The sequence below is a fragment of the Mesoplodon densirostris genome, chromosome 16 (assembly GCF_025265405.1).
Source record: "Mesoplodon densirostris isolate mMesDen1 chromosome 16, mMesDen1 primary haplotype, whole genome shotgun sequence".
Taxonomy (NCBI): domain Eukaryota; kingdom Metazoa; phylum Chordata; class Mammalia; order Artiodactyla; family Ziphiidae; genus Mesoplodon; species Mesoplodon densirostris.
The window spans coordinates 58,187,878-58,212,433 of record NC_082676.1 but is presented as its reverse complement, the minus strand read 5'-3'; the positions used below and the strand labels follow the sequence as shown (position 1 = coordinate 58,212,433).

The window sequence follows — 24,556 nt, the reverse complement described above, 5'->3', positions numbered from 1 at the left end:
AGCCTTTTGAGGAAGAGGCACTCGAGGCAAGATGGAGACGTAGATTCATGAGTGGGTCCCCTGGATTCATCCCAGGGTGGGTCAGTGCTGTGGAGTCACCTAATCACAGGGGACCACTGGCCTCACCCCCCACACACGGCCCTGCCGGTGGATTTGGGCACAGGTGCTGGAGAGTTCTGTTTGGGAGAGCTGTGCTAGTTACTGCATGTTAAAAGTTGCATGTAGTTTTAATTAATTAGATTAACTAAATGATTAAAAAATGATTATAGTATGTCTTTAGACAAACAGCACAAGCACTAATAACTAAAACCCCCTAAAGCAGCAGATGGCCCCTGTGGTTCCATTTGCAAGATTCTACCTCTTTACATCCTACCCATTTTTAGAGATCTTCAATGGTATGACCTATCTAGTCTTTCCCTGCCTTTCTCTCGCCAGTCCCCCACCCCCAACTGAAGGTGGCCAGAAAAGAAGTCGGGAAGTGACTACTCCTGAGTCGCTCCCTCTTGCTGCCCCCTTTTCCTTCCTAAGCCGTGACAGCTGAAGTTGCCTCAGTCTGCTGGCCCTGGAGACACTCTCTTAAAACCGAGCCAGGTGGCGCTCCCGGGGCGTCAGCCAGGCTGCTAGTCCCCACACTGCTCAGGACTTGCCTCTGCGATTCTTTGGCTTGCCCTCACCAGCAGCAGAGGGCCTTGAGGACTAGGCCGGGCCCACCTGTCCCTGCACATTCAGGTGGGTGAAGTATTGAATACATGGCCATCGCCTCTCAAACCCACTTCACTTTACTCTGTACACAGCAAATAAGAGCTGTGCCCTTGAACTGCAAGCCACGTACTTCATCTGAGCCATCAGTTCTGTGCTTCATGGGGGATTAAGGGCATTCCAAGGGTGATCATGACGGCACCTGATTTGTGCCCCAGCCACTGGCTCTGGGACCACCCTCCCTGCTGTGTGACTCCACGTCTGATCTCTGCATCAGCCAGGCAGCGGGTCTTAGGCTTTTGGCACTGAGCCGTGTGTCTCCACTTGCTCCGCCAGCGTCAGAATCACCCAGGAGAGTGAAAAAGACCGATGCCTGGTCTTCCCTCAGTGCCGCTAAATCTGAGTCTCCGGTGGGCTCTGTGGCCCCGCTTTGTCCAGCTCTCCAGGTCATGCTCTTGCACACACTGGAGTTTGAGGATGGCTGTCTTCAAAAGCTTGACAGTCTTGCCTCAGTTTGGGTTGGTGTGTCCCTGGTTATTTAACACTTCGAAGCATTGTCTGCCATTTTTCTCAGGTGGTGAGTTATGTCTCCTCTGAATGGGAATTGTGCTAAGAACTGTGTCTGTAAAAAGCACAGCCAAATTGTCCCTAAAATGTTGCTAATGGTCACTGAGCTTGGCTTACATTTCAACTGGTAACCTTTAGTTCTCTTTTCTTTTCCTTTCTCTCAGGTATCTGTACCATGTTTTGACCAAAAACACCACCGTCACAGAACAGAACAGGAACCTGCTGGTGGAGACCATCCGATCCATCACCGAGATTCTGATCTGGGGGGATCAGAATGACAGCTCTGTATTTGAGTAAGGGTTTCTGTTTTTTTGTTTTTTGATTCTTCTTCTTCCTTTGAATATTTTTCTAAATGTGTACCATGAGTCATTCCTGATGATGTCAGGATTTGATGCCAATTTGGTCCTGCACAGATATCTGTCTCTCTCCCTCTCTCTCTCTCTCTCTCTCTCTCTCTCTCAAATGCCCTTGAAACACTGTAAAAATGCCTGCTGAAAATGGGAAAGTTATGGAAAACAGTGTCCCTAGAAAAATTTGAAAATATCATGGATAATTTTCTAAGTAATGTCTGATTATCTCCCCCAAAGGAAGGAGAAAATGTCTTGGGTAGTTAGATTCTAAGTGAACTGAAAAGACCCTTCCCCGGGTGGAGACACTAAGGGCTAACATTGATTGTGTTTACTGATGGGTGGCCACAGCGCTGAGCTCTTGACGAGATAATCCTTCTAAGTCTCCCAACTACCCGAGGGTAGAGGACCATCACCATCTTCATTCCCATCCCCTTCCCCATCCCCATCTTCATCCCCATCCCCTTCTCCATCTTCATCCCCATCCCCATCCCCATCCTTATCCTCATCCCCACCCCTTTTTATGCTCAAGGTCAAATGGCTCACACCTAGAGCCCATGGAGGGGTTTCTCCTCACTCTCATACTTCCTAGGTGAAGAGTCTCAGGCCCACCTCAGTTTGCTCATCTTTAAGTGAGAGAGCAAGTTGCCTGCCCAGTGCCTGATACAGAGTTAGGCACTCAAGAAATGTTAGCAAATGATCATTTTAAAAGGTGTCCCTATTGGGACTTCCCTGGTGGCGCAGTGGTTAAGAATCCGCCTGTCAATGTAGGGGACACAGGTTCGAGCCCTGGTCCGGGAAGATACCACATGCCACAGAGCAACTAAGCCGTGTGCTGCCACAACTACTGAGCCTGCTCTCTGGAGCCGTGAGCCACAACTACTGAGCCCGCGTGCCACAACTACTGAAGCCCACGCACCTAGAGCCCATGCACCGCAACAAAGAGTAGCCCCCGCTTGCCACAACTAGAGAAAGCCCGCGCACCGCAATGAAGACCTAATGCAGCCAAAAATAAAATATAAATAACTAAATAAATTTATTTTTTTTAAAAAAAGGTGTCCCTATTGGACAGTTAAAGAGCAAAGGCCGTAACCCATGAACTACTTTCCTCAACAGACCTGTCCCAGTGTCTGAGTGCAGAAAGATTGGGGTTATCACAACCACCAAACACAGATTTTATTTTTATATAAAATAATCTCACTTGTAAGTGTTGAGGCCACTTAAAAAACACATTTAAAACAAATACACGTGTTCCATTTCCAACCTGGCTTCTTATTAGATATTCTGATTTTCTGGATAGCTCTATATTTTCGTCAGTGAGGTTAGCTAATATGGAGCTACTTGTGGAAAATGCAAATTGTTTAAAATGCAGACCTGTGACACTGGCTGAGTTCCCCAAGGGAAAACACGAGTAATAAATAGGTGTTGCTCATAAACGGGACTAGTTGCCTTTCAGGATCCATGGGGAATTTACTATTTGTTGGTTGCTTGGTATCTGTTTATGGAAATGAGAAAGACCCTTGGGTTAAAGATTAGAAACCACGTCACCTTTACTAGAATGGCCAAGTCCATCTGTCATCTTAGAAAAACTACCGAGCTCTTAGAGGCCCAGTTATTCTTAAATCACTGCCCCACAGAGGCCCCAAGAGAGCTTGTTTTTAATCCATTTTTAAGTTTGGGGATAATTTTAGATTTAGATTGTACAGAAAGTGCCCATTTACCCCTCACGCTGTTTCCCTGTTAATATCTTATATGACTAGAGTCCATTTGTTAAAACATCACCATTATGTCAACTCCAGACTTGATTTGGAATTTGCCAGTTTTCCATTAACATCCTCTTTCTGCTCCAGGACCCCAATCCAGGCACCCACAGTCATTTTAGTTGTTACGTCTCCCCAGTGTCCTGTGGTCTGTGACAGTTTTTTAGTCTTCTCTTGTTTTTTATGACCTTGATAGTTTTGAGAAGTACTGACCAGCTGTCCTGTAGAATGTCCCCTAATTTGTGTTTCTCTCCCAATTTGCCTGGGAATTTTGGGGAAGAGTGTCACAGAGGGGAAGTGTCCTTCCCATCCCAGAATGTCACCGTTCCTGATATCCACATGATTCCTGGAGAGGTTAACCTGATCACTTGGCTCAGGTAGTGTCTGCCAGGCTTTTTTACTTTCAAGTTACTCTTTCCCCCTCCCCTAGAGTAGTCTCCCAAAGTGAGTTGCTAAGTTCAGCCCACCTGGACGTTGGGGGCGTGGGAATTAAGCTCCACCTTCTTAAAGGGGGGAGTATCTACATACACTGTTTGAAATTCTTCTTCGTGGAAGATTGGTCTCTTCTCATTTATTTGTCTATTCAATCATTTATTTATATGCATCCCTTGAAGATCTTGCAGGTTTGGTTCCAGGCCACTGCCATAAGGCGAATATTGCAGTAAAGCGAGTTACACGAATTTTTTTGGTGTCCCAGTGTATATAAAAGTTATGTTTACACTGTACTGTAGTCTGTTAAGTGTCCAATAGCATTGTGTCTGAGAAACAATGTACATACCTCAGTTAAAAAATAATGCTGTTGGGAAAATGGCACCGATAGACTTGCTCAACACAAGGTCACCACAAACCTTCAATGTGTAAAAAAACCACAATATCTGCAAGGCACATGTATATCAATATGGACTCATGGATATTTATTTTATCCTCTGGATTATAATCCAGTACTCCATTAGTTATTTTTGTGCTGGCATTGTTCCAGCTTCAGGCCCTAGGAGCTCTCTCAGGATGCTTCCTGTGTCCCTTTGCCTCAGCCCTGTCCTTTTGGTTTTTGGAGCACTTCCTTACTTTCTGGTGCTCTGAGGTGCTCCAGGCTCATCTTGCATTTTATCTGCCCCGGCCCTAGAATTAGCCACTTTTCCAAGGAGCCCCTTACTACCCTAGGGAGTTTTAAAAATCCAGGCTCCTGGATTTCACACTAGACCTACGGAATCTACCCCTGGGCAAGATGTAGGTACAAGCATTTTAACAAGTTCCCAAGTCGGTCTTGGGCTGCAGTGAGCTTGTTGGGTGATACTTGGGAGTCAGTGCTTTGTACAACCTGCCGCAAAGGAAGCCACGATAGGTCCAATGAATGAACTGTTCTGGGGATCAACATGGACGGCATTTGTAGGCACACGGGCTCCCAGAATCAGAGTTGGAAAATAATTTAGAGGTCTCTTTAAGGTCATATTTATTTATTCACTTACCCTTTCATGGATTCAAACAGAAGATCTGCAGCACTGAGCAAGTGCCAGGCCCATGTTCCTGCCACTTGACAGCAGAGGGAAGAGGGAGACCCAACACTGAGTCAACCAGCAGACCCGCGGGACTGCCGGGAATTGTGCTGAGTATCCCAGATGAGAGATTATCTGGTCTTAGCGTGAATACAGAGAACACCAAACTAGAAATGTCATTTTCTTCCTTTAAAGACAGGCTTTAGGGGATCTGCGTTTCAAGACTAAAAGAGCCAGTGTGTGCCTCCCAAAGTCCGTGCCCCCAGGCTGCATGTAGACAAATGTCCCGTCCAGGACAAGAAAGGCAAAGCAGACTTGGGGACCAGCGGGGGTCCCATGACCACATCAGCACCTTCTCTTTCCTTCCAGTTCTCATACCCTAGATGTGGAAACGACAAACTTGTTAATTGAGAAACCCAAACTCTTGTAATATTCAGCATGATCTTAGCCCTTTGTAGGGAATTACTCTGGTTCCCAGGTTGTTGGTGAGCACTCAAAGCTAGGAAAGCAAAGGAAAGAGGCTTAGTGATGAAAACTAAGCTTATAAAATATCAGATGGAAAATGCTGCTTGTTGGGTTTATAAGTGTAGGTAGGTCACTGTGTAATCATTTAGTCGGGAAGGATCTTTTCCACTCTGTCAGAAATCACTGCTTCCCAGAATCAGCACTGTTCTCACATTCCGGGAAGAGAGTCTGAAAGGTCACGTTTTTCTTGTTGGAGGACAGCATCGTGGGAGCTGGGTATCGCAGAAGCCGAGGCCACACGGGTGGTGTGATCTGGCTGCTCTGTGGATGCCTTTGTTGGGGTGCACACACGTGTGCTGGGCATGCAACCAGAGGACGACATGCATTTCCACGTGTAGAAGCAGGCCACTGACGCTTTCCCATTCTCTCCCCAGCTTCTTCCTGGAGAAGAATATGTTCGTCTTCTTCTTGAACATCCTGCGGCAGAAGTCAGGCCGCTACGTGTGCGTTCAGCTGTTGCAGACCTTGAACATCCTCTTCGAGAATATCAGTCACGAGACCTCACTTTGTAAGGACTGTCCTGACACTTGCCTCGGCACCTCTGAGTGTCAGCTGCGTGTTGTTTGCCGGGGCGTTCATGTTGCTGTTTGAATGTCTGTGCTTACTGTGTGTCTTGGTGGGCTTGGGCTGCCATAGCAAAATACCCAGGCTGGGCAGCTTAGACGACAGAAATTTATTTTCTCACAGTTCTGCGGGCTGGAAGTCCAAGATCATGGTGCCATCAGGGTTTCTGATGAGGCCTCTCTTCCTGATTTGCAAATGGCCACATTCTCTTTGTGTCCTCACGTGTTCTTTCCTCTGTGCACATGGAGAGAGGGAGAGTTCTGGTGTCTCTTCCTTTTCTTAGAAGGACACCAGTCTTCTCGGATCAGGGCCCCACCCTATGACCTCATTTAACCTTCATTACCTCCTGAAAGGCTGCATCTCCAAATACAGTCATGGTGAGGGTTAGGGTTTCAGCATATGAATTTTGGGGGCACACAGTTCACTCCGTAATGCCATTTTTCCCCCTGCACAGTAGGGTGCTGTGAAGAGCTAAGAGAGGGCTTTCCTCTGCTGAGTGGTTCTGGGGGTGTTTGCATTTCTTCTTTATAACCTGTTTTGAAAGAGCTTGGGTCGCTGAAGAATCGGCCAACAGAATAAGCAATGGAAGCGGCAAGGTGAGGAAGAACGTGGCCTAGGAGCATGCAAGGGCGTGGCTTTGGCCCCTGACCTGCCTGCTTCAGTCCCACTGCCCGACTGACGAGGGTGTGACTCGGAGCCTCTTCCCGGCCCCCTCGATGAGTCCCGGGCTCTTCATCTGAAGCACCCAACCTGCGAGGCAGGTGCTGTCAGTGCCCTCATTTAACACCTAGAGAGTTTGGGTCACTGGCCCCAGGTGACAGCTCTGGCAAGGCAGGCATTGAGAATAGGCTTCCGCCCAGGTGAGCTAGCTCAGTGGTCCTCAGCTGGGGGTGACTGTGCTCCCAGTGGACACTTGTCAGTGTCTGGAGACTGTCCTGGGGGCTGGGTGCCACTGGCATCTAGTGGGTAGAGACCAGGGATGCTGTTAAACATCCTACAACACACAGGACAGCCCCCAGCAATAAAGGATTAGTTAGCCCAAGATGTCAACAGTGCCGAGGGTTAGAAACCCTGGTTTAGCTCCTAATCATCCGGGCTTGATCACGAGCTTTATTTTTCCAAGATGACTGCACCAAGCCCCAGGCCCTGCCTGCAGGAAGCAGGAAAGAGAAGACAAGTGATGGAATGTCTATGCCACAGGCAGGCTCTAGGTCCCCAAGACAGGTTTTAAAAAGTTTCTGATGGGTGGAGAGAGGTAGAGATGGTGGCATTCCTCCTGAGGAGGGAGGAGGGAGGGATAGGAAAGAGCTGCAGACTGATGGCCACTAGATGGTGCTGCTGTCCCAGGAGACTCTCCTTACGCTTCCCCATGTCTGTGAGCTGCCAAATGTGAGGTGACTCACTCTCCCTGAGTGGTTTCCCAACAGCTTTTGTTACCCTGGATATCAGTTGCGTGTGGTTTCTGAAAACTCCGAGAGGGGAAGACCAGCTCGCTGGTACGGGCCATGGACTCAGACCCAAGCAGTTCTGAGCCCTGGTTCTGCCACAGACACCCCAGATGTATTCCGGGGAGTGAATTCTCCAAGCTGCAGTTTCTGCATCTGTGAAGGAGAGATAATGCTAGTACCTGGTGATTAGAGTGGTTTGAGGATTGAGTGTGACAGTGGGTGTGCAGAGTGTAGTATGGGGTCTGGCAGGTGGAAGTGTCCAGTTAGAGTTGGTTTTATCATGAAATCCAGCATTCCGCCAAATGACTGTTCTCTGATAACCCAGCTAACCCCAGGGCTACTGGACTGAAGAGGGGGTTGAAAATTCCGGGCTTTCTGGATCATGTGGCCTTTCTTGTACTAGGACTAAAAAGGGTGCTGTGCTATAAGAAAACCCAGGCAGATGCTGCTGGCCTTACAGGGGAATTCATCAGAGTGCTTTCATAAGCCCTGCCAAAGCAGCAGAAATTACTCACATTTTACAGAACTTGGATGTATGGGGGTGAGAAGGATGGGTCCGTTTTGCTTTTATTTTTATTTTCTAATTATAGAGAGAAAATGTCCTCATTATAAAACAACAACAACAACAAAAATCAAACATTAAAAAACTGTAGAAAGCAAAAGTTCTACAGAATCTCACCCTAAGAGTTCAGTGGACACATACCATTTTGCTGTTTATTTTATTTTTCCCAACTTACTAGCGTATCTTAGATTTTTCATATTGTCCGTTCATGCATCCCTACCTTGTTTGGTTTAAGAGCTGCATCTTGCTGGGCCGTAACTTATTTAACGTGACCATGGGCGTTTAGGTGGTTTCCGGATTTTCATTATTACAAGCAGCCATTTCACGAGTGCACCTGTTGCCTGTCGGGTTTGGTGACCTAAGTGACAGAAGACCTGAGAGCCTGAGATTACTTATAGACTCCTGGGTTTATTATAAAAAGATACCACAGAAAGCTGGCCACACAGTGAGGGGGTAGTAGAAAAATCCCAGTCGATTAATAGAGGCACCTCCGTCACCCCCATGGTGGCCTCACCAACCACAGAGTCATGTTGTGGAGGCCCTGGAAAAGTCCCTGCTGGGGAAGGATGGGAGCGTGTGGCTCTTCCACCTCAAGACTGCAGCCAAGAAGCCCGAGGTTGCACATCTCAAGCTGCCAGCATAGGCGTCTGTGCCCCTGGTGGCCCGGCAGCCACTAACCAGTCACAGTGGGACTAACATTCCTTCTCCGGCAAGCCCATTCATCCCCAGCCAACCACAGCTGGCAAGACAGAATGAAAAGAAGTGCTCGAGGCATCAGCATCACCTGGCTGGTTGTTACAGGTGTGGATTCTGGGTGGGTAGATTGTGGACTGTTCAAAGAACAGAATACTGTATAGCAGGAAGGAAGAAAAAGGAGTGCACTGCTAGCACACATGAAGCAACATGGAAAAATGGGATGTGGTGATGAGTGCAAGAGGCCAGACACCAGAGGGAGTTTCCTGTATGAGTCCATGTATATGAAGTTCAAGATCAGGCAAAGCGAGTCTATGGCGCTGGAAGTTAGGCTAGGGGCTGTCTTTGGGAAGAGAGTATTGTTGGGGCAGGGGTGTGAGGGACCTTTCGGGGAGCTGGAAATGTACTGCCTGATCTGGGTGGTGTATTTATTTTCAAAAATTCATCAAGCTGGACACCTAAGGTTTGTGAGATGTGTGCGTGTGTATATATACATATATGTATGTGTGTGTATATATATATATATATATATACATATATATATATATATATATGTATATGTATATATACATATACATATATGTATATATACACACGCACACATATATGTATATATACACACACAGGTATGAGTACTTAAGATTCATATATATGTACATTTTCACATATATCAAGCTATACACTTAGATTTGTGATATATGTAACTTCACTTTTTACAAGATATTAAATATAGTTCCTTGTGCTATACAGTAGGTCTTTGTTATTTATTTTATATATAGTAGTGTGTATCTGTTAATCTCAAGCTCCTAATTTACCCCTCCCCCACCCCCCTTTCCCCTTTGGTAACCATAAGTTTGTTTTCTATGTCTGTGAGTCTGTTTCTATTTTGTAAATAAGTTCATTTGTATCATTTTTTTAGACTCCACATATAAATGATATCATAAGATATTTGTCTTTCTCTGTGTGACTTAATTCACTTAGTATGAAAATCTCTAGGTCCATCCTTGTTGCTACAAATGGCAGTATTTCATTCTTTTTTATGGCTGAGTAATATTCCTGTGTGTGTGTGTGTGTGTGTGTGTGTGTGTGTGTGTGTGTGTATCACATCATCTTTATCCATTCATCTGTTGATGGACACTTAGGTTGTTTCCATGTCTTGGCTTTTGTAAATAGTGCTGCTGTGAACATTGGGGTGCATGTGTCTTTTTGAATTAGAATTTTCATCTTTTCCAGATATATGCTGCCCAGGAGTGGAATTGCTGGGTCATATGCTAGTTCTATTTTTAGTTTGTTAAAGGACCTCCATACTGTCCTCCATAGTGGCTGCACCAATATACATTCCCACCAACAGTGTAGGAGGGTTCCCTTTTCTCCACACCTTCTCCAGCATTTGTTATTTGTAGACTTTTTGATGATTGACATTCTGATTGGAGTGAGGTGATACCTCATTGTAGTTTTGATTTGCATTTCTCTAATTAGCAACTTTGAGCATCTTTTCATGTGGCTCTTGGCCATCTGTATGTCTTCTGCCCAATTTTTGATTCAGTTGTGTTTTTTTGGTATTGAGCTGTGTGAGCTGTTTGTATATTTTGGAAATTAAGTCCTTGTTGGTCACACTGTTTGCAAATATTTTTTCCCATTCCATAGGTTGTCTTTTCGTTTTGTTTATGGTTTCTTCTGCTGTGCAAAAGCTTATGAGTTTGGTTAGGTCCCATTTGTTTGTTTTTGCTTTTATTTCTATTGCTTTGGGAGACTGACCTAAGAAAACACTGGTATGATTTATGTCAGAGAGTGTTTTGCCTATGATCTCTTCTAGGAGTTTTATGGTGTCATGTCTTATATTTAAGTGTTTAAGCCATTTTGAGTTTATTTTTGTATATGGTGAGAGGGTGTGTTCTAACTTCACTGATTTACATGTGGCTGTCCAGCTTTCTCAACACCACTTGCTGAAGAGACTGTCTTTTCTCCATTGTATTTCTTACCTCCTTTGTTGAAGGTTAATTGACTGTAGGTGTGTGAGTTTATTTCTGGGATCTCTATTCTGTTCCATTGATTCATATGTCTGTTTTTGTGCCAATACCACACTGTTTTGATTACTGTAGCTTTGTAGTATTGTCTGAAGTCTGGGAGGGTTATGCCTCCAGCTTTGTTCTTTTCCCTCAGGATTACTTTGGCAATTCTGGGTCTTTTGTGGTTCCATATAAATTTTAGGATTATTTGTTTTAGTTCTGTGAAAGATGTCATGGGTAATTTGATAGGGATCACATTAAATCTATAGATTGCTTTGGGTAGTATGGCCATTTCAACAATACTAATTCTTCCAGTCCAAGAGCATGGGATATCTTTCCATTTCTTTAAAGCATCTTCAGTTTCCTTTCTCAATGTTTTATAGTTCTCAGCGTATAAATCTTTCATCTCCTTGGTCAGGTTTATTCCTAGGTATTTTTTTTGACATGATTTTAAAAGGGATTGTCTTTTTTTTTTAACTTTCTCCTTCTGATATTTCATTTTAGTGTAAAGAAATGCAACAGAGTTCTGTATGTTAATCTTGTATCCTGCTACCTTGCTGAGTTCGTTTATCAGTTCTAATAGTTTTTGTATGGAGTCTTCATGGTTTTCTATAGAAAGTATCATGTCATCTGCATATAATGACAGTTTTACCTCTTCCTTTCCAATTTGGATGCCTTTTATTTCTTTTTCTTGTCTGATTGTTGTGGCTAAGACTTCCAATACTATGTTGAATAGAAGTGGTGAGAATGGGCATCCTTGTCTTGTTCTAGAATTTAGTGGGAAGGCTTTCAGCTTTTCACCATTGAGTATCATGTTGGCTCTGGGTTTGTCATAAATGGCTTTAATTATGTTGAGATATGTTCCCTCTGTACCCACTTTGGTGAGAGTTTTTATCATGAATGGATGTTGAATTTTATCAAACGCTTTTTCCTCATCTAATCATCTATCATCTGAGATGATTACGTGGCTTTTGTCTTTTCTTTTGTTGATGTGGTATATCACAGTGATTGATTTGCATGTGTTGAACCATCCTTGTGACCCTGGGATGAATCCAACTTGATCATGGTGTATGATCTTTTTTTATATGTTGTTGGATTCAGTTTGCTGAGGATTTTTGCATCTATATTCATCAAAGACACTGGCCTGTAATTTTCTTTTTTGTTAGTGTCTTTGTCTGATTTTGGTATCAGGGTCATGGTGGCATCATGGAATGACTTTGGGAATGTTCCCTCCTCTACAGTCTTTTGGAAGAGTTTGAGAAGGATCACTGTAAGTTCTTCTTTTTATGTTTGGTAGAATTCCCCAGTGAAGCCATCTGGTCCTGGACCTTTGTTTGCAGGGAGTCTTTTTTGTTTGTTTGTTTGTTTTAGTTACAGATTTTATTTCACTTCTCGTGATCGGTCTGTTCAAATGATCTACTTCTTCTTGATTCAGTTTTGGTGGGCTGTATGTTTCTAGAAAACTTGTCCATTTCTTCTAGGTTGTCCATTTTGTTGGCATATAACTCTTCACAGTATTCTCTTATGTTTTTTTGTTTTTCTGCAGTATCAGTTGTTATTTCTCTTCTTTCATTTCTTATTTTGCTTATTTGGGTTCTCTCTCTTTTCTTCTTGGTGAGCCTAGCCAGAGGTTTGTTGATTTTGTTTATCCTTTCAAAAAACTAGCTCTTGGTTTTATTGATTTTTTTCCTTATTGTTTTCTTTATCTCTCTTTTATTTATTTTCTCTCTGATTCTTATTATTTCCTTCCTTCTGCTGACTTTAGGTTTTGTTTTTTCTTCTTTTTCTTTTAGGTGGTAGGTTACTTGGGTTTTTTTAGATTTTTCTTGTTTTTTGAGGAAGGGCTGTATTGCTATGAACTTCCTTCTTAGGACTGCTTTTGCTGCATCCCGTAGATTTTGTATAGTGTGTGTAACCTCATTTTTAAACATATTAAAATTCTTAGGACCCCACTTCAGATCTACTGCCTCCTCTCTTAATGTGGGCCCCAAGATTGACCTCAGGAATTGTTATAATTAGGAGATTTTGAAAACTACAGACATGACGTCCTACCTGCAAAGCCTGCTCTGAGACTGTGTTCTGAGGAGGACCCAGCCCACACTGCAGCCCCTCTCATGCCCCGTGCTCCTGAATGGCTCTTAGTGTTGTGTTTGGTGATTCTAGCCTTTTCAGTATACTGTGATTGGCCTAAGTTAGATACCTCTTTGGCACCAAATAAAACTTAATGGTTTATTTCTGTTCCCCCCAAGGACAATAGTCATGGTGACCGGAGGACTGGTGGTGGAGGTTAGGAATCTCCAAGCTTTAGTGAGAAGATGAGGGGTGACAGCTCATGTGATTGGGTGCTCCCTCTGTGCTCCTCCCTGCCCTCAGTGCTTTTTGTGCATTATCTCCTTTAATCCTCACAACTGCCCCACGAGGAAGGTCTTCTTGTTCCTGTTTTCAGACAGGGAAGCTGGGGAGTGGGGCAGGTAAGTGTCTTGCCCAAGGTCACCGAGCTAGGAAGTGACAGAGGCAGTGTGGGTCCAAGTTTACCTTTGAACCCAGTGCCTCTGAGATATGAGCATGACAGGAAACCCTGCAGGGCTTCTTAACACACGGAGTGCTGGGCCCTTCCAGAGATCTGAGTGGGAGGTCAGGGCTGGGGCCCAAGCCTCCGCACGTCTGACAAGCTCCTGTGCTGCCGGTCCCACGACCAGACTTGGAGTAGCAAGGCTGTGCCCCACCCTGCTCCCCTGCCTCACCGCGTCTGCTCATGGTACATGTGTGGGTCACGTCCTGCCTTTCCCAGTCTGTGGGGAGGCAGCTGGGATGGTGCAGAGCTCACAGGCTGGCAGCCCAAAAGGCAGACAGTGGGCATGGCAACACTGGCTTCGCAGGGTGGCTGGTAAGGACTCAGAGGATAACGTGTCTGGCCAGGGCCCAAGGCCAAGATTGCAGACAGTGGGCCCATGGGTCGCAGTGGGTCTGTAGACCCATTTTCACTGGCCAGCACAGCTTTCAGAACGCGTTGATCTAGTGGCTGACATTTCAACATCCAAGATACAGCATTATGATCTGTGTTTTCCAGCTTCCTTTGCACAGTTGGAAGCTCTCACCACGCTGGACCTGCACTTCTGCAGGGGCTGGGCCCTGGGAGCTTAGCAGGGGTAGCCGCTCTCCTTTGGCTCCAGTGCCCACAGGGCCTCGTCATCCAGTTTTCATCCTTGGCCCGCATTAGTGCATGGTATTAACACAGGACATCGGACCTGAGTTTGAATTCCATCTCTGACTTACTGTCTCTGTGTCCTCGGGCAGATAATTAGCCTTAGTTTTTACTCATCTGCAAAACGGGGAAAACAAGGTCCACTCTGCAGCATCATCATGACGGCGAGTGATAATGTAAAGCAGTCAGCCTGGTGCTGGACAGGTAGTGGAGGTTCAGCCTCAAGTGGCCTTTATGAAATCATGTTGCCTTATGGGAAGGAAACAACCACGCGGAGCCCTTTGTGGCATTCGAGAGTGACAGTGTGACTTTTGATGGCAAAATGGGGCCAGCTTTTATAAGATACAGTGCAGCTTACCCTCATCCGTGGGTGGTTTGTGAAACACCCAAATACCAGCTCGTCTGCCCCGCCCCCGGCTCTCTTGTTGAACTCTGCCAGCAACGAAAGAAAATGCTCAGGTGTTCTTTTCTGTGGTGTGGGAGGCAGGGTGAGCCGGCTTTTCTTTGGCATCGCTCTTGAACTTTCTAGTGACTGCACATGGTGGCTGATTTCTTTGCTGGTTAAAGGCTAAGCTGCCCCTTATTAGCTTGACTGGTTCAAGTACTGATACATTCTCATGGTCATCTGCTTGTTCCTGCACTTTCTCTGCTTGCCTTTCCTCCAGCATGAATTAACTAACCTGTTTTCTTTTGTGTTTTTTTTTCTCCCTCTAGATTATTTGCTCTCTAATAACTATGTAAATTCTATCATTGTCCATAAGTTTGACTTTTCTGATGAGGAGATTATGGCATATTATATATCGTTCCTGAAAACGCTTTCGTTAAAACTCAACAACCACACGGTCCATTTCTTTTACAATGAGGTAAGTAATTGCAGAGGGGCACATTTGGGTGGAAAGCTAGCCAATCAGAGCAGCCCCTTTGGTCTGGGTGACCTCTGTTTACAAAGCACTTATGCATTCACTGTTTCCTCATTTTCATAGCAACACTGTTTGACCTTGGCATGCTTTAAATTTTTTTTTATTTAACAAGCTACCTTTTCCGTTTTTAATGTAAAATGCAATTTGCACTACCTGAGAGCATGATACTCTTGGTAGGGAGAAGCGCCCAGAAATTAACTTGGGGTCGTGTTCCTCTGTTGGCAAAACAGGAACTCCAGTTAGGCCCAGCTTTGCCATTTCCCTGCTGTGTGACCTTAGAGAAGTCCCAGTCCTCTGAACCTCAGTTTCCTCGTCTGAGAAATGGGGATGTTAGTTTCTACCTTGGAGGGTTTTCCAGGGGTTGAATTAAATAAGCTGATGTCTTCAAAGCAACTACTATGTACCTGGCTTCCTAAAACTGTAGCCATTGCCATTCCTTATAAGCTAAAATCCCTGGTATTCCTTGAGAGAATCACTAACAATTTAAATAAATAAATAACTGTTGTTCTCGCAATGAAGAGGAGCTTGAACAATCAGGTCAATTTATCTCACATTCCAAAAGGTACAGATGCTGGCTGTCCTGGGGCTGGCTCATCCTGTGGCTTGACCACTTCATCAGTGACCCAGGCTTTTCCATCTTCCTACTCTGCTGACCATATAGTTGGCATCTGTCTTGAGGCTCAACCCCTCATGGTCTCAGGATGGCTGCAGGAGCTCCAAACATCACATACTTACATGCCACTGCCAAAAAGCCTGATGAGATCACATCCCTTCTTGTGCTCCCTTCTAACTGTCCAAAAAACTTCTTTCCCAGAAGCCTCCCAGCAGACTTCCTTTCCGGTCTTGCAGGTCAGAATTCTGTCACATTTCTCTCACAGTGTGTCTGACGTTGGGGAGCGGGCTGGCAGGGCAGTTCTGGCTCAGTCTCTCACGAGGCTGCAGTCATCTGAAGGCTGGGTTAGGGTTGGGGGATCTGCTTCCAAGGTAGCTTGCTCACATGGCTGACCATTCGGTGCTGGCCATTGGCGGCAGGCCTTGGTTACACAAGCTCCTCCAGGGTCTGCTTGAGTGTCCGCACAGCACGGCAGCTGGCTTCCTGTAGAACAAAAGATCCTAAGAGACCAAGGCAAACTGTAATGCCTTTCAGGACTCGGCCTCGGAAGCCACATGCCATCACTTCCACTGTATTCTTTAGGCCACACAGGCCAGCCCTGACTTAGCGTGAGAGGACGCACAAGTTGTGACTTCAGGAGGAGAGGGTCATTGGGCCATCTTGGAGGCCACATGCTGTCTGCATGGCAGGTGTCTTCTGATTGGTGGTCACACATGCTGCACAGCCTGTATTTGAAGTCAGACCATAGTCCCAAACATTTCCTCTGAGTCTGGGCAAAATTCGTCTAGCTGTCTCCATGGGACATGGCAACAGCAGCCTGCACCTTGACTTTCTTTGTCTAGATTTGTAGTGGCAAGAGCTGGCCTCAAAGGGGAGAAGTACTAGCTGCCAGTCACAAAGCGTGGGGCACTTTGGAAGATGGACATTGTGCGGCCCAGTGCCTGGCACACAGTTGGTGCTCACTAAACGTGTCCAGAGACCAGAGGGGTGCTGTTTGCGTTCTCCCAGAGGCTCTCCTGGGCGGAAGAAAACCCACCTGCAAAGTTCAGACCAGAGAGGGAGCCAGATTCTTCCCCCACTCGGGTGCAGCTGGGCTTCTGTGCACCTGGTGGGGAGGGCAGAATGTGGGGATTCTGGGGCCCGAGTGATGCTTCTGGAAGAGTATCCTGCTGATCACCAGAGGAGTGGTAGGAGGCTGGTGTTTGAGGTGGACTTAGTTTCCTTTTCTGTGGACCAATGCAGTAGCTGCCACCTGTTACGTGCACATCTGCTTCTAGTGCTCAAGGTGGCGTTGCCTTCATTAGATAGGTATCACCTCGCTGAAGGTCATGGGTTCCCTCTTCCCCTCCCCTCACTGCCTGGGGGTGCCCTCCAGTCTGATCCGGAGCCATGTGAAAAACTGGCCAGAAGAGGGCAGCAGAGTGCTGTAGCCCGGATCCTGTGTGCCTTTTCCTTAGGGCTCCGTCGGTGGAATTCTTTGGTTCTGAACTGTTTTGATCTGTTCTGATGACCCCTTTTTAATGGCAGAAGATTCCCGAGACCCTCCTTTTCCATGATAATGTTTACACTTTTAGTGTTTCCAAATAGGGAAATACATATTATAGATTCTGAATGTAGTCAGACTTTGCATTTGCCTTTTATTAGTAGAAGCGGCATCTAATAATAAGTAACATTAATTACCGAGTGCTCATTAGGTATCAGGTGCCAGGGTAATCACTGTACCTGAAATAATCTCATTTAATCCCAGCAACCATAAAGTGGGAATTATTATCCTCATTTTATAGATGAAGAATCGGAGGCTTAGAAATATTACATCACACAGCTAAGAAGTGGTAGGAAAGATCATGAACCCAGGCCTGGCATTTCCTGGACCCGCTTCTGTTTCTTCCACGGTCTCACCTTCCCAACCCTCCCCACATTCCCCATCGGGAATGAATTACTGGCTTAAGGTTCACGTGGGTACCTTTTTTTTTTTTTTGGTCTTTTACTGAAGTCTCTGATAGGATTCAGAAAGCTGGGGTAGGGGCCTGCCTGTCTTATGGGTCTGTAACTCATTTTCGGTACTTCTTGTGTTTTAGCACACTAATGACTTCGCCCTGTACACAGAAGCCATCAAATTTTTCAATCACCCCGAAAGTATGGTTAGAATTGCTGTAAGAACCATAACTTTAAACGTCTACAAAGGTAAGGTTCCTTATGTGCTCACGCCTCATCGGGTTTCTAACTTGACCGCTAGTGCTTGGTCTCCTGAGCCCATACAAACAATTCTCTGGTGGTAACAGGGAGCTCATTTATTGTAGCTGGGGCTGCCTGTCTCATGAAAGGTTGTCATCACTGAACATTTAGCTACCCCCTTATATAAATTTGTGTGCCACCACCTTCTGCATTTTAAAGCCCAACTCGTTGCTGATACACAGAAGTCATGCATGTCCTAAGAGAGGCACATGTGGGACTCAGAGCGGCCATGTGATAATGAGGTAAGGCAAAGCTGCCTTTGAAATGTGAGAGTTAAATTCTTGCCTTTGGCCTGTAAAATATACTTCAGTATAGCCAGGGGGTATGTTATCTTTAAATAATGTATGAGAGCATTTCTTGTCGCAAACAGCAGGGGGCAGTATTGCATTCTCAACTGGCTACAAAGCCCCACAACAAATTCCTCCTTTCTCCCAAGAGGTACTTAATGCCCAAATCATTGCCTCCAGGAGAAAGCCCTTCCATGGCTCCCCGCCTGCACTAGCACAAAGGCTGTCTGGACACGAGCTTCCCAACCTGGAATTGCCCTCCAAGGCTACGGCCTCTCTGCCTAACACCGGGGTTATTCCCGTGTAGTCACCACCCTAGAGCTGGGACCCCATTTTCTCAGGGACCAATGTTTTGACCTTCATCAGTTATGATGTTATTAATTGAGATGACTCCTAATTGGGAGGGGGCGGGAGCTCCTCGGGGACTCACTCCAGCCTGGTTCTGGGGTCGCCTTAAATTGGAGAGCCTTCTAAGAGCCCAGAGGGGCCCATCCGGGGGTCGCAAACTGAGGACCTGAGGGCCAAATCCAGCTCTCAGACAGGTTTTCATTGGCTTAGATATTTTTTGAAAAAAAATATATAGTTGTCAATATTTAAAACTTGAGAGAGCTTGGGTAACAGTCTGGATTTCTGACTTGAAAATGTAGATGTGGCTCTTTGGGCCCACAGTCCTGTAGGGCAGTGGTGAGCTGACGCTGAGAAGCAGCTGCCCGCTTTGGGGTCAAGGCCTGTGCTCCCCCGTTCACCCACTGGGCCAGCTGGCTTCGCTCACCAAGTTATTGTTGGCCAGCCTGTGGGCTTCTGAGTTTGCGACCTGGTATGACCCCCAGTCTGGCCACCTCCTGCTCTCTGCTCTCTCTGTTCTCTTCTAACCTGCATCTTTCTGTCTAGACGCTTCCTGCCCTAGCTCTCTGCCCCTCTGAGCAGCTGTCTCACCCTCCCAGTTCCTAACCCTGTTAACTGTTGTCTGTTTTTTGCCTTTCCTTCAATGACGATTCCCGTGTTCCTTATTCCAGTGTCATGTAAGTTAATAACTTCTGGTTTTCTGCTTTCTTAACTTATCCTTACATGCAAATACAGGAAACTTGCTTGAGAATGGTGTAGTTTTCATTGTAGTCTAGCTAAATGCACTGCTGATGAGTAGGCCTCCTAAAGCACTATTTTTTTTTTTTTTTTTTTTGCCGTACGCGGGCCTCTCACTGTTGTGGCCTCTCCTGCTGCGGAGCACAGGCTCTGGACGCACAGGCTCAGTGGCCATGGCTCACCGGCCCAGCCACTCTGCAGCATGTGGGATCTTCCCGGACCGGGGCACGAACCCGCGTCCCCAGCATTGGCAGGTGGACTCTCAGCCACTGCGCCACCAGGGAAGCCCCTAAAGCACTATTAATGTCTACCTTTATTAATTGATTTTATTAATTATAAAGATAATGTAAGAACTACCTTGATGAGTATAGCTTTCTGCATAAGGTAACCATTTTTAAGTATTTCCAGGAAAGATAGAAAAGATTCAGATTATAGTAGAGGGCTTTTTATTGTGGTTTTGTTGTTGTTGTTGTTTTTAATATCCTCCAAGTTATATTTGGTAGCTTGACTTTTTTTTTTCCCCTCTTCTTTTGTGGATTTTCTCAGTGGATAACCAGGCCATGCTGCACTATATCAGAGATAAAACTGCTGTCCCTTACTTCTCCAATTTGGTCTGGTTCATCGGGAGCCATGTGATCGAACTCGACAACTGTGTGCAGACGGATGAAGAGTAAGTGACCCCCCGGGTGCCTGTTAGGTAGACAGGGTGCTTAGGGGAGGATTCCGTTTTCGTAGAGAAAAAGTAAACACTAGAACAAAACTTACCCACCTGTGTTTTCACGGAATGTGGACTTCCATACTCTGAAAGGTTCTGCCCATTTTTCCACTTTTCATAACAGTAGGAAGTTGGAAACAACGCAGATACCTCCCAGAGGGGAATAGGGTAAGTGAATCCAGTACATCCATAGATGGGGTGCTAGGCAGCTGGTAAAAAGATGAAGATGATCTGCCACTGGTGAATGGATAAACAAAATATGGTATTTGCGTGCAGTGGAATAGTATTTGGCGATAAAAAGGAATGAAGTGCTGACACATATACCATGGATGAACCTTGAAAGCATTATGCTCAGTGAAAGGATGCAAGGAACAACCTAGTGTATGATTCCACTTATATGAAATGCCCAGAATAGGCAAATCCATAGAAACAGTAGATTAGTAGTTTCTAGGGCTGGAGGAGGGATGTGTGGGGGAAATGAATATACTAAAACACATTAAATTGTGTACTTTGGGTGAAGTTTTTGGTATGTGAATTATATTTCAGTAAATCTTAAAAAAAAAAAATTAAGTTGGTGATGAATAGAAGTTCCAGAACAGGATTTCTCAAACTCTGCACTATTGATCTTTCGAACTAGGTAATTCTTTGTGTGGGGCTGTCCTATGCATTGTAGGGTGTTTAGCAGCATCCCTGGCCTCCACCCACTAGATGCCAGTAGCACCCCCTTTCCAATCGTGAAGACCAAAATTGTTTCCAGACACTGCCAGACGTCTCCCTTAAGGAAAAATTGTATCAGTTGAGAACCACTGCCCCAGGGTGATAGCTTTGCACAGATCTGGTAAGAGGCACACCTAGATGGGGTCAGGCCGATGAAGGGACTCAGGAAGGAGGTCTCCTGAGGGCAGAGGGCTAGAGAGAGAGAAAATATTAGCTTCCATATTGGGAAAGAAGCAAGGCGAGGTGGATGGCAGATCTGATGGGGCATTTGGGAGGATAAGGACCCATATAGATATGGATAGTCATGGGTATGAGCCATAATGCGACACAACTCCAGAAAGAGCAGAAAGTTATACGAGGAAGGAAGTGATCTCCTGGTCCTCCCTGGGGCTCTGCAGTGAATGGTTATAACGTCAATACCAGTTGCTGATGACTGCTGGGTGGGGAAGGGTGGAGAGAACACAATAAAAGGAGGTCATTATGTAACATCTAAAACGGCTCAATCGCAAAATAGAGGTCCTTGTAGATTTTATAGAAATACAGGAGGAACTATCCACAGAAACACCTAAAAGAGTCGAAAACCGCTTCCTCTGGAGAGTGGGCAGGGGTTGGGGAAGCGAGGCCAGGAGCTGCTGTGTTTTATTATCAGCTCATCAGTACTATTCGATTTTTAAATCTATCTGCATGTATTACTTAGTTTTTTTTTGGCGGTACGTGGGCCTCTCACTGTTGTGGCCTCTCCCGTTGCGGTCCCGTTACAGAGCACAGGCTCCGGACGCGCAGGCTCAGCGGCCATGGCTCACGGGCCTAGCTGCTCAGCGGCATGTGGGATCTTCCCGGACCCGGGGCACGAACTCGTGTCCCCTGCATCGGCAGGTGGACTCTCAACCACTGCGCCACCAGGGAAGCCCTACTTAGATATTTTTTAAACTAAAGGTTTCAAAAGTGAAGTGCATTAAAGATCCTGCTGAAGGAAAGTGAACACAGTATCTTATTAAGTACGGGGGAGGGGTTGCAAAACATTGTGTATAAATAAATGTTCTAGGTCTCATGGGAGGTAGATTCATGGGTGCTCATTATACTATGAGGCTTTACGATGTGTATTTGCTATAAATATTTACTAAACATCTTATTAAAGCATAATAAGGAATAATTATCCAAAATTATGTAAAAGAAGCAAAAAATTTTTTTAAAGCATATGTGATTAGATGGATAGACATGTAACACCTGCCCTTTAGATGTGACTGTAGGGACGTGGAAATAACGTAATATTATCTGTTAGTGGTGGGACTAGGAGACTTTGATTTCTTTTTGCTTTTATTTCCTTCGTCTGTCTTCCACTATGACCATCTATTACTTGGGTAATAATCATAATAAAAATAAAAGGTCTTGTGGTAGCTAGATTGCTCTTTGCAGCAGATCACACTTTGGGGGAGGTGAAAGTGCCCCATCGGCTGTTTCAAGGCTTCGTCCTTGGCAGAGACCAATCCACTCTTGGGGCCTGGCGGCCCCAGTGCCTGTTGCTTCACTGGAAGCAGGCAGGGCCTCCTGGGGCTTGGGGTTGGGGGTCACGTCCTTGCGCTGTGCCCCCCATACAGACGGGGCCTGTGGGTCGGACGTGGCTGCTGAGGCCTGCTTCTCTCTTCAGAACTCCTCTGGAGCATTTTAATTATCGAGGATTTATTGTTCCATTAATGCTGCTTATCTTGGGAGCCAAGGGATCTTGCCACTTGGACTAGTGGCTGCTCTTGTTTGAAATGGCTTGCTAAGAGCTTCATTGGGTTTTGCTTTGTTTACCCCCTTTTGTTTTGGGCTGTTGTGGTGATGGTGGGGTGAGTTGTACTGAGGCCCCCAGAAAGTGGGGGGACCCCATGAGTCCCCTAAAATCGAATGCAGCAGACCTGTCCATTCTCTCTTTCTGAAATCCACTGGTAGGGCCAGGATGGGTGTCTCTTGAGACTGGCTCAAATATTTGTTTGTGAATGAAGTGCCACCTGCGACCTAAGTCTCAGGCCATTGGTTCTAGGCTCTGAGCTTTAGCGTCCGGGCTGAGGTGGGCGTTTCTCCCGGCAGGCATCGGAATCGGGGGAAGCTGAGTGACCTGGTGGCTGAGCATCTGGACCACCTGCACTATCTCAATGACATCCTGATCATTAACTGCGAGTTCCTCAACGACGTGCTCACAGACCACCTGCTCAACAGGCTCTTCCTGCCGCTCTACGTGTACTCGCTGGAGAACCAGGACAAGGTGGGCCGGGCTGAGGGTTGTCTGTAGGAGGGGAAGAGCAGTCACCCCAATAGGACGGGGCTTTGCAAGGGACCAAGGCTTTGAGCCTGAGGGAGATTCTTTTCAAAGCACGCTGGCTTCCCTTTCCTTTCCTCTTATTTCCTGAGAGGGGGTGGAAGGAGAGGGAGAGAGAGACAGAGTATATGAGTGTGTGTGTGGACTGTAAATGAATGAGAAAAGATTACTGACATCAGAAGGAAACAGGAAACCTCTACAGATTCAGGCTTTTGGTTTCTGTGCATCCTTCTCTTGAGGTGTTCTCATTTCTGGTAACTTTTTCGAATAGTTGCCAGAGCTAATTGATTTGGAAAAGATCCAGCCAGCCACAAAACTTGCACAGGATGGACAGGAGGGGATGGAGCGCACCTAGGAAAAGAAGCCCTTGTGGGGATAGAGCCTGTTCAAGTGCACATCCTCGGATGCCCTCTCCCTCCTCTCAGGGACGCTGGCTCAGCGGGTCTGGAGTGGACCGGGAACCTGCCCCGCAAGTGATTCTGAGCTGGTGGTTCTCGGTGCCCCCGTGAGAAATGCCACTTTGAGGAGGGGAGACCTTCGGCCAGTACCCCTAAGAGTTAAGGGGCAGGGGCCTTGGCAGGAGGCGGGACAGAGCCAGCTGGTGACTCTGCAGGGGCAGAGGCCTCTGCAGATGTGTCCCAAGGAGGTGTAGCTTTCTTTTTGGAGATGGAACATGGGGCTTCTTGTTAAAAATAAGTGAATAAAAGAAAATTGCAACCCTAACGAGATCTGCCAGCTGCAGCTCTGGGAGGCAGAGAGAAAGCACGGGAACTGGAGTTTTCAGACGTGGGTTCAAACTCTGCCTCTTCCCTTTCCTCATTCTGCGACCTTGGATGAGGCAGTCAACCTGCCTGAGCAAAACGAGGGTCTTGAAGATCCTCACAGGGTTGGTAGGAGATGGAACTTGTTGAAGCCCAGTACAAATGAGGGGCTTCTCAGAGGCCAGAGTGCCCCAACTTCTCCCTGCCTCTCTCCTGAGAACAGGCCCCTGGGGCCTCTCCTGCTGGGCTTCGGGCTCTCGGTGCCCAAGCTGGGGGAAATTAACATTCTTGGTAATTGAAGGAGCTAGTTCTTCTCTCAGGTCCAGCCTCTAATCCGTGACTCATGGTGAAAGATTTCTCAGGTGGAAGAATAGCGGCCTTGCAAATGGTATCGGATAGGATTAGGTTGTGAGCTTATTTTGCAGGGTGGACTTTGCCACCAGGAAAGAAGAATCTTAGGGTCTTGGAGGAAGTCGGGGTGCTGGGCGCTGCTCCTTCAGACAGATGGCTTCTGGCTTCATGGATTTTGTGCTGCCCACATGTGTAACCCAGGTTTCTCTGTCTCTTTCCCCCAACCTTCACCAGGGAGGAGAACGACCGAAAATCAGCCTGCCGGTTTCTCTCTACCTTCTGTCCCAGGTACGTCTGATCGTTCACCTGTGTCCCCACCACACTGGGGGTCCTTGGAGTGCTGCTGCCTTTCAGAAATTTCCCAGGCCACATTGCCCCATCTTCTCTCTCTGTGTCCCCCATCTTGAAATAAAATAACAACACTGAGTAGAGGTGCTACGTATCTTCTTCGTGGCAGTACTTGGAAATTTAAGGAGAAATAAATCAAACCTGACACCTATGTAGTTGGTTTCTACTGTGGGGCCTGAGGTTTCCAAAACAAGCAAGGAGTATCCTAAATACCCTGGAAATGTGGGCTGGGTGGCTCCTGTTCTCGGCCATATTGAAATAAGCCCCAAACTGCAGGACCCAGTGTGTGTACACACACAGCAACCATGGTTTAACAAACTTCTACTAATGAGGCTGTTTTTAAAGGCTTTTG

General features: G+C 46.2%; 1 protein-coding gene across 3 annotated transcripts in view; it reads left to right on the top strand.

The window, feature by feature from the left end:
• CLEC16A (C-type lectin domain containing 16A) overlaps positions 1-24,556 on the top strand; it is a 210,424-nt gene that overhangs the window by 11,491 nt on the left and 174,377 nt on the right. For all 3 annotated transcript variants that reach the window (XM_060120550.1, XM_060120549.1, XM_060120551.1), the window contains exons 2-8: positions 1,431-1,559; positions 5,766-5,899; positions 14,587-14,735; positions 17,484-17,589; positions 19,557-19,680; positions 22,516-22,690; positions 24,091-24,144. In XM_060120550.1, the coding sequence (XP_059976533.1) occupies positions 1,431-1,559; positions 5,766-5,899; positions 14,587-14,735; positions 17,484-17,589; positions 19,557-19,680; positions 22,516-22,690; positions 24,091-24,144 (871 nt within the window). The remainder of the gene's footprint in view (positions 1-1,430; positions 1,560-5,765; positions 5,900-14,586; positions 14,736-17,483; positions 17,590-19,556; positions 19,681-22,515; positions 22,691-24,090; positions 24,145-24,556) is intronic.